The sequence below is a fragment of the Anas acuta genome, chromosome 13 (genome assembly GCF_963932015.1).
Source record: "Anas acuta chromosome 13, bAnaAcu1.1, whole genome shotgun sequence".
Taxonomy (NCBI): domain Eukaryota; kingdom Metazoa; phylum Chordata; class Aves; order Anseriformes; family Anatidae; genus Anas; species Anas acuta.
The window spans coordinates 21,381,281-21,390,432 of NC_088991.1; the positions used below are offsets into that span (position 1 = coordinate 21,381,281).

General features: G+C 41.8%; 1 protein-coding gene across 4 annotated transcripts in view; it reads left to right on the top strand.

The window, feature by feature from the left end:
• The window catches only part of LOC137863829 (rho GTPase-activating protein 20-like), a 37,087-nt gene that overhangs the window by 24,084 nt on the left and 3,851 nt on the right, over nucleotides 1-9,152 (top strand). The window contains exons 5-14 of one of the 4 annotated variants that reach the window (XM_068697323.1): nucleotides 591-632; nucleotides 1,391-1,475; nucleotides 2,302-2,379; nucleotides 3,545-3,611; nucleotides 4,193-4,381; nucleotides 4,846-5,021; nucleotides 5,376-5,537; nucleotides 6,734-6,843; nucleotides 7,742-7,931; nucleotides 8,556-8,673. In XM_068697323.1, coding sequence (XP_068553424.1) covers nucleotides 591-632; nucleotides 1,391-1,475; nucleotides 2,302-2,379; nucleotides 3,545-3,611; nucleotides 4,193-4,381; nucleotides 4,846-5,021; nucleotides 5,376-5,537; nucleotides 6,734-6,843; nucleotides 7,742-7,931; nucleotides 8,556-8,673 — 1,217 coding nt within the window. Of the gene's footprint in view, nucleotides 1-472; nucleotides 633-1,390; nucleotides 1,476-2,301; nucleotides 2,380-3,544; nucleotides 3,612-4,192; nucleotides 4,382-4,845; nucleotides 5,022-5,375; nucleotides 5,538-6,733; nucleotides 6,844-7,741; nucleotides 7,932-8,555; nucleotides 8,674-9,152 lie in introns of all 4 variants that reach the window. The other 3 variants (XM_068697327.1, XM_068697325.1, XM_068697326.1) reach the window with 3 other exon arrangements.

Here is a 9,152-nt window from a genome sequence, read left to right on the forward strand (position 1 = left end):
TTGTGGTAAAAGAAATGGGAACCATACCCTACTTTCGCACTTGCTGCCTCATAATTTCCAAGGGTCAGGATGGTCTCTTCTGGGTGATGGATTCCTGGCCTTAGGACTCATGCTCTGACATGCAAGCAGTCATTTTTTGTCTTAGTCCAAACTCAAAAACAGTTGCTATTCCTTCATGTCACTGAGACCTGGGTAACCCATGTTGGCAGCAGAAGCTTCTAAGAACAGCAGACATTGGAAAGGAAATAATAGTAGAAACAAAATAGTAATTAAAGGTCACCACAAAAATAATAAAGGCCCACAAAATGAGTTAACTCCAGAACCACAGGAAGATATTTGTTCCTTAACTGAACACATGCCAGCCTGGGCGGGAAATGTAGTCTAGTTTGTTCTTGGGATTTTTTTGTCATGGTTATTATTGTTGTTTGTTGAAATAGGACAGAAGTAGGAAAGGACTGTGCTTTTGTTCCAGGGCTTTGCAGGAAGGAACTTTGACTTACAGCTATATATAAATGAAACTGGGTAAAGTTTCCAAAGGCTGTTACCCACTCAGCACTTGTTTGATGATCTGCCTCCCTTTTTATCTTCAGCTCAGCTGACGTGAAGGAACGATGGCTGTCTGCGTTACTATGGTAAGTGACTCTCCTTTTATCCTTCTTCGGGGTGGTTCCTCTACAATACTCAGGAAATTTGTCATGCTTGATACCAAATTGCTCTCTGATTTTCAGCACAGTGAGTGTCTAGCTACTGTTTGAAAAATCTACCTTTGAAGTCTGATTGTAGAATCCATTGGTGAAAGCAAAAGTAGTGTTTACAGTCCAGAAAATATGAACTCCACTAGAAGATATTATTATTGGAGCATCTTTATTCCTTTGGTGCTGGAGGTTGGCTTTCCTAATCACTGTGGAAATGTCGTAACTGGTATTGATTCTTCAGATGTTTTTTGATTTGATTTGAAGTTTGTATTTCATGGCATCTGGAGGCTCCAGTTGTTTCTTTTTAATGTTATGTTTTTATATGTCATTTCCACGAACATTCAGGCAGAAGTGTTTGTATACGTAGAGAGAGGGGAAAAGGTTATCTCCTGATTCTTGGAGAACAATAACGATCCAAAGAATGATGGAAGGTGTTAAGTTAGGCACGTCTATCTGCATTAGCATTACCATGTGGAGTTTTCCTAGCCTGTGGCCTTGAAGAAAGATTAATAAGTTAGTAAAAGCACATGACCACTCTGTAAACATTGCATGTTAATAATACTGTTGCAGTTGCTCTGTATTTATTGCAGTGCCAAGGAGCAGTTCTCTTGCATCTCTTGGATTCAAACTTTAGGGTCCTTCTTGAGTTTCCTTAGGAAATTATATTCCCCCCCTCTCTTTCCTTTGACTTTCAGGCATATCAGTGAGATAAAACAGAATGAATATCTGAAGAATCTAACCCTTCAAATCTTTGTGCTGGATGCTGATAGCTGTTCTTCTGTAAGTAAAACTACAGCAGCTGTTGCTGCTACAGCTATCCTTGTTTAAAATTCAAGTCCCACCTGAAGAGATTTTACAGGGTGCATATCTGTGTAGCTGCATACTTCCTGCTGGAAGCCCACTCAGAGGGTTTTGGCTCGAGAAATCATGAGGTATCCAGACCCTTATCAAAGAATACTAAAGTCTTAAAATTATTCTTGGCTGCTGGCTTCTGTACTCCTTTTGCTTTACTTCAATATTGGTGATGCTTTGTGGTAGAGTGACCAGTAATTCCTATTTTCAACGTAGTAAGTGAAGATACTGATCCTGAAAGAATCACTGGCTTACCCTCCTGAATTATTTTACTAGAATATGTCCTGGTCTCTTCATATTTATAGCACTCATTTCTAGGCTTCACACCAAGCTTGGTGGGTCGCCTTTACCTTTTAGCAAGTTGTCTTTCAGAGAGGGACCCCAGGCCATTTTGACTTATTAGCTTTATGCCACGTTCACCCTTTGAACTAACAATGGCATTGTTATCAAATACAGTATCTGAACACCACCCAGTTCTTTTGTTTTCTACAGAATGAAGGCTTTGTATTCTAATAAACCAATGATGGAAGTAGCTGACAATAGTTTTCACAATGTATAACCATCACCTATAACAATGATTCCAATGTAGTTCAAATTAATACAACTGTTCTAAACATTTAGTTTAGAACATTTAGTAAAGACAGACAATAGACAGATGAGTGATATTTTTTGCCAGATTTTCAAGCTACAAGAAACTGCAACCAATCTCCATGCCTTCTTAATGGCTTCCTACATTTTCTCCTTTCCTTTCTAGACCACTGCAGTCAATGTGTCCAATGTGGAAACTGCAGAGAGTGTGATGAAGAAGACACTTCTACAGATTGGACTTCCCGTAAGTGACTGTTGCGTAGATTTGCCAGATCTTGGCTAGGGGAGCTGGTTACATCTGGATTTCAGGACAGTGCAGATACACTGTAGATAGGTTTTGGGACAGTGCAGATAATAAGTCTACATTTGCTGTAGTTAACCAGTAAGACATTGATACTCTCTGGACTAGAAGATGAAGAAATCGGTTTGTGTGGATGCAAAAATTTAGAAAGACGCACATGCTTATGTTCCTACATTAAATTCAAACTTTGTAAAGTGATCCAGCATTAGGCTTAAATCTAGCTTGTCAAAGAATTATTAATATAGCCATGAAATAGTGAACAAATCAGTAATGTTATCAGATGAGTCTTTCCCATTGCAATGGTCCAGCAGTTACAGTGTTTGGTAGCTTTTACGGTGTCCAGTAATATAATACCAAGGAAAAGTGTGGAACACATTGTTAAAATAGTCCTGGAAAATGCTCATTCTCTTTCTGTAAAAAGGAAATCACTTCTATTGTGTCATATGCGTATGTGTAATTATGTGAAAAAGTGTCTGGGCATACTCCATAGCATTGCAGTCTTAAGAGAGACATGAATATTTCTCATCTTTCTTCAGCTTGCAGAACACGTGATGCCAATACATCATACAAGTATGGCAGTGCTGTGGCATGCTAGGGGATAGGGAAGTAGGGAATAGCTGTGACAGCAAGAACCCAAATATGCCAATCTGTAATCTGACCTGGCAGCCACACCTAAATGCATTGAACTGTTGAGGCTGAAAATGGTACTGCGCTCTGTGTTCTCCATATGCAATGTGGGACACCAGCATTCCTGAAAAAGCATGTCAACTTGACTGGTAGTGCTTCTCTGGTTGTGTCAAGGGATTTCTTCACTCAGAGCCTACTGGGTAGACGGTCAGGAAACCATTACATGGCTTTACAACCTCATGGCGCTCAGTCTGTTCTTCTTCTGAACCTTTTCCCTTTCACTCTCTATCAGACAGCATGACCCAGAGCACCCATCCCTCCCATCCATGTGTCCTGCAGTTAGCTATACACTTCTGCTGCTTCTTGGCCTGTTCAGACATTATCTCTGTCTGTTGTTTTCTGAGTAGAATGCAGCTCCTTGGATCCTCATCCTGGTCTGCTTCACCTGATATTTTTCTCTTTTCTGTTCTTCAACCACCAGGGCAGGACAAATGACCATCATCTCTGGGTGATCTCAGGAAAAGATGAGCCTGCTTACCCTCTCATTGGTAAGAGCTCTCCCATTTTCTCTTAATTCTAGCACCACAGAAGTAAGTGAAAAATGACACTGGTATATGTAGCAGAGAAATATCTGAGAGTGCATTCTTCACATAAAAAAGCAATTGTAGGGGGACCGTATCAAGCTGATGTCACTTGGCTCTTATGGTGTCAGGATACACATTTAATGTATGTTGACATCTTTGAATGCCTCAGCTAGACTATCATAGGCTAGACTACATACTAGACTATCATAGGTTGCTGACTGCAGCACAGAGCAACGCTTACAGTATTTTATTAGTGTAATGGGGTTCAGAAGTCTGTTACTGAGGACTTGAACCATAATGTTCTGAAGAGCTGCTAATGAAGCTGGCCAGGTTTAATTTGATGAACTTATTTGTAAAGCAATGATCATATATGCACAGAGACACCCTAGCCTCTTTAGTCCTCAGGTGGAGCTTTTGAGCAACATTGCTTAAAGGCGTGGCTGCAGTGAGAGCCATTGGATGTGGCTGCTTCCTCGCACCCAGATTTAAATCTGTTTTCATGTCTGCATCTTTACTTGCCCTTTACACACCTCTTTGTTCCACAGGGCACGAGCATCCTTTCAGCATCGCATTGAACTGTCTCCGAGATTCTGTTGACCAGCAACAAGGAACCAACAATAACACCCTGCTGGCTGATGGGTCAGAAGCCTCCTTCTTTGAGCAGCTTCCAAAAGAAAAACAGTGTCAGTTTGTCCTGAAACCCAGGCTCCAAGTTCCATTGCAGCTGAAGAGAGGTAGGAGCTGCAGAAGTGCCTCACAACCAGACAGATTTTTCTGTTTTACGGGGCAGTGCCAAATTCTTCCAAGCATTGTACATGTATCCCAGAGTCACTCTCATACCTTACTGCATGCATAGAGGATGGGATTGCAGAGGGGCTAAAAAATTGTTGGTGCAAATGTTCAGAATTAGCTCTCAGTTCCTGAGTAGCTTTCAAATGCAAGCCATTCAAAACATTGCATAGATGGTAAGGTTCCCTAAAGAACAGTGAATGAGTAAGACTTCTGATGATGGTTGAGAGATGAACAAGTGTTTTCGCTGCAGTGGTTTCTGCCTGCCTATCCCCCTTAACAGTGTATTTATTATCAATGAGATGGTAGAAACTTCTTGCTTTGCTGGGAACTCTGACTCCCCTGCAGGTCACTCACTGGCCAGTAGGAAGGACAATCACATGTATAACGAAGATCTGTTTCCTTTTAGAGTCACTGCAGAAACACACCAAGAGGAAGAAGTCATTGATTGACTGGGCCCTGCGCCGTAGCACCAGCACACCCACAGACAGCCCTCCTTCACAGTCGCCTACCACCCCACGGAAGCTCTTTGGCCTGTCTCTATCCTCTGTCTGTCCTGATGGGATCCTTCCCAAGCCAATCATGGTAAAGAGCAGCCTACATTGTTCATTCTGACATAAATGTGATGCGTTCGGTCAAGAATTTAAAGAAGACAACCAGCATTTGCCTGTGGTGTCAGTGGACTATGTACATATACGTTGTCTAAATCTCATTCACTACAAGAGTCCACTGGACTCTCGCTTGCCACAGGATAGGAGTGCCCATGTGAACTGTACGTGCAACTAAGGCTCTTGTCCCTGTTTAAGTCATGACAAACCTCTTCTACGTCTATCCTCTTCCCAGTGCTGACTAGGTCTTACACTAATTATGTGAGGGATAATATACACAAACAACAGGATAAAGTATTAGGTTCTTACATGTAACTGAGCTTTCTCTTAGGATATGCTGCTCCTGCTGTACCATGAAGGTCCCTCCACTAGGGGCATTTTCAGACGTTCTGCCAATGCCAAGACTTGCAAGGAATTGAAAGAGAAGCTGAACTCTGGAGATGATGTCCAGGTGGATGGAGAGTCAGTCTTTGTGGCTGCAGCTGTCATCACGGTATGTTGGGCCAAGTAACTCAGCTGTCTGAGCTAATCATGCCTTCCTTCTTTTAGTAAGATAGCAACATGAGTCTTTACGGGGAGGGATGATTCAAAGCAGGGCAGGGCAGGGGGGTTGCACAAACCATTTCCAGCAAGGCACATTCTCAGTTGACAGCTTTGTCCTCTATGTGCACAAACGTATCTGTCTGACCCAGTGGTGGTTGCTTTAACGTGCAGGTATGTGCAGTGGCCCTCAAGCCAGTGTTTCATTTTGCACCTCCCTTGTACAAAACAGCCTCCACCAGCAGTTCTAGTAACATCTACCTCCAAAGTAACTATGGCTTCTGTGCAGGAATTATCTCACAGTGCCAAATACCATGACAGTGCCTGAACTCAGCAATTCAGATGCTAGACACAGTAGGTCATTAAGCCCTGTGGTGACAGCAGTGTAATTGTTTTTTGTCCTTTTCGGACACATGGAAGAGCGTGGAGGGAGATGTGGGAGGACTAGTGCCATTTGACTGCAGCCACTCTGTATTCCCCGCAGAGAGGCCATGCAAAGGAGATGGCTTGTATGATCTAGGCTCTGAGCCTTCACCCTCTAATCAGACAGCAAGCAAGAGGAAAGCTGCCAAGTCCAAGCAGAGGCATTGTAGTGGATGGGGGATGAAGCTTGGAATAAGACACAACTTTTGATAAGAAAAGGTCTATCTTTTGCATTTAATTTGCAATTAAATGTGGTCAGAACAATTCAGACACTAAAGTGCCAAAAACATTCCTACATCTTGTTCTAGTTGACCTAATATAAAAAGCTGTTGACTGGGAGGATATTCAGGCATTTTACATGCAAAACGTATGTTAAATTGTTACAAAGTCCTCTCATAAAAACAGCAATCCTTATTGATTAAAAATATTTCAGACGGAACTATGCATAGCCTTAGATACCAGTCCTTGGCCTGCTGTAGCAGAGATTAATCCTGTTCTGGAGGAGGGTCAGGCATGAGCATGTTCTTCTGCCATAAACTGTAAACACAGTTCTGCAGTGCTGCAAACGAAGAGCTTGGTGGAAGTGGGGAGGGAAGGAGAAATGTATTTGTGTCGCGTCTCATTTTATATTCTTAATATGAATAAACACGAACTATATGCATCATGAAACCAAAACAAGGAATTCAAAACTGACCAGACTGCTCTGCATATATATATTTAATTCAGGATTTTCTCCGAAATATACCTGACAGTGTTCTATCCTCAGACATGCACGGACTGTGGATGGAAGCTGTGGATACAGAAAATCGGGCACATAAAATTGAAGCTATCAAAAGGTTTGTAAAAGCCTTTGTAAAAGCTTCTTTTGGTGGGAGAAGGCAAAACATAGGGCCCTAATCATAGACTTCATCTTCTGGGAGACTCCTGTTGCTGTTCCAGGCCACAGTAGAGCTGTTGCTGGTTGCTACTGTCACTGGTCAAAACCTTTCAGTGGTCTTCTGTTAACATTTCTGCCACAGGAAAAGAAAATTCTTTTCTGATGACCAATTCAAATTACCAGAACCAGCAAACTGAAAAACCACAGTAATTCAGTCACCAGAAGTACATCAGATATTAGTGGAATTAGATCTTTAGCAATGGTAACTTTTTTTCTATGTGCACAAAATAAAGATAATCATATTGGCAGTTAGAAGAAATACGCCTACCAAGATGGTGACTGGAACCTTGAAAACAGCTCTACTGCCTTGAAACTGCTGCCCCAAGCAAGAAGAGTGTATTAGGAGCAAGCAGGATAAGCAGTATATTGAATCTCTTCTTGATAGTGGCTTTTGACCCTTGCTGTTTGACCTGGATCTCCTTCTTGAATTGTCTCGATAGCACAGGACACAGGCAATGGCATTGTCTCATGCGCTGCTGGCATGGAGCTGTATGCAACTCCTTTGGGTGGTCTTTATTTTGTTAAGACTTCTACCCACAAGTTGTGGGTATAAGTCCCTTGGTCTCCCCCCCCAGGCTTTGTGAACAGAATGATTGGTCAATATGAATGTAAAACTGTGGCTCTCACATACATTGAAGAGGGAAGTGTCTTACTTTATTATCAGATGAGAATGTCTCAGACTGGTTATAAAAGGGCAGAAGGGGACAAAAGCTTTGGGAAGCAACCTCCAGTACTTGAAGACCAGATTTTTATAGCCTGTTACATTTGCTGTTTTCCTGTTATCACTCTCTTAACAGCCTAGTCAATCAGCTCCCAGACGCCAACCTCATCTTACTCAGACACCTCTTTGGAGTTCTTCATCACATTGAGCAGAATTCTGGTGTGAATCAGATGAATGCCTTTAACCTGGCTCTTTGTATAGCACCCAATATGCTGTGGCTACCTAGTCCCACTGGGCCTGAGGAGGAGAGCAGGTCTACAAAGAAGGTAATTTTTCGTAGGTTTGACCTCATGATTGTCTTTACATTTTATCACTTTTTATGGGCACTGTATTTTGTAGACTAAATGGAAGCATAGTTATCAGTGATATTGTAAGCTGAGAGGCATCAGAGGTTCATCCTTTCCCCTATGCAGTCATGCCCAAGCTAGTGAGTCAATTTAGCTACTTAGGTTATGTAGGGTGGAAAGGGAAGCCATGGTTGCTTTACCAGGTGAAGTCCTTTATGGACAAGCATGTTCAAGAAAGATGGGGCAGCTGAAGTTAGACACTGCCAATTCAGCTGAATCTAAAGCTATCCTGCAGAGACAGAGTGAGCAATAAACATGATGGAGTATCAGAGGGGAGGAATGCTTGCTTGTAGTTTGTGAGGTGTTACCAATAGTAAGGAAAATCATAGAATGTTCTGTATCTGGCTCACTTCACCAATGCACATAGTTCATATTCCTTCCCCAGGTGTATTTAATAAATAAGTATTGCTGCATCCTTAACAACTTTTTGAGCAAATGATTCTGTAGGAAACTGCATCTTTGTCAAAGAAAAAAGAACTTTTGGGGACTTATTTGATTTGCTATATATTCATGAAACTGACTGTAAATTCATGTCTTTGCCAGGTAGCTATGTTAGTGCAGTTTCTGATTGAAAACTCAGCAGAGATTTTTGGAGGTGACATTGCTTCCTTGTTTCAAAGATCAGACAAAAAGGAGTCCAAAAACTCTGAGGAATCTCTGGGTAAGTTGGCCATACTGTATCTTCAAGAAAATGTTAAAATCTTGTAATAGATAAACTCTTCATGCAGAAGAGTTTGTTTCTCCTTCACTGCCAAAGAAAAGCACTGAAAAACAACAGGTTTGGATTTTCTCTTTCCCTGTAAGACATAGGCAAAAAGCAAAGGGAAAACAGAGGGCTGAGGTGTGACACCTCAAACACATCCCTGAATATGGTTGTCTTTCTCTGTGGCTGCTGTTCAATCTATTCCAGCCATTCCAAATCAAAGCACTATCACAGGAATTTAGTGTAGCCTTAGCAATGCCATGTTCCAGCAGTCTTTCAGATTAGTTCTACAGAGCTAAACCATAAGGTTGTATGGAAAGAGATCCAGTTGTTGACTACCCTGGGTTGTCAACCCAGAATTTTTGGTATTGTTCCCAGTACTGTTCTAGTCCCTGGGAAAATAATAGATCATCCTTGCTTTCCTGTCGGCAAAATGT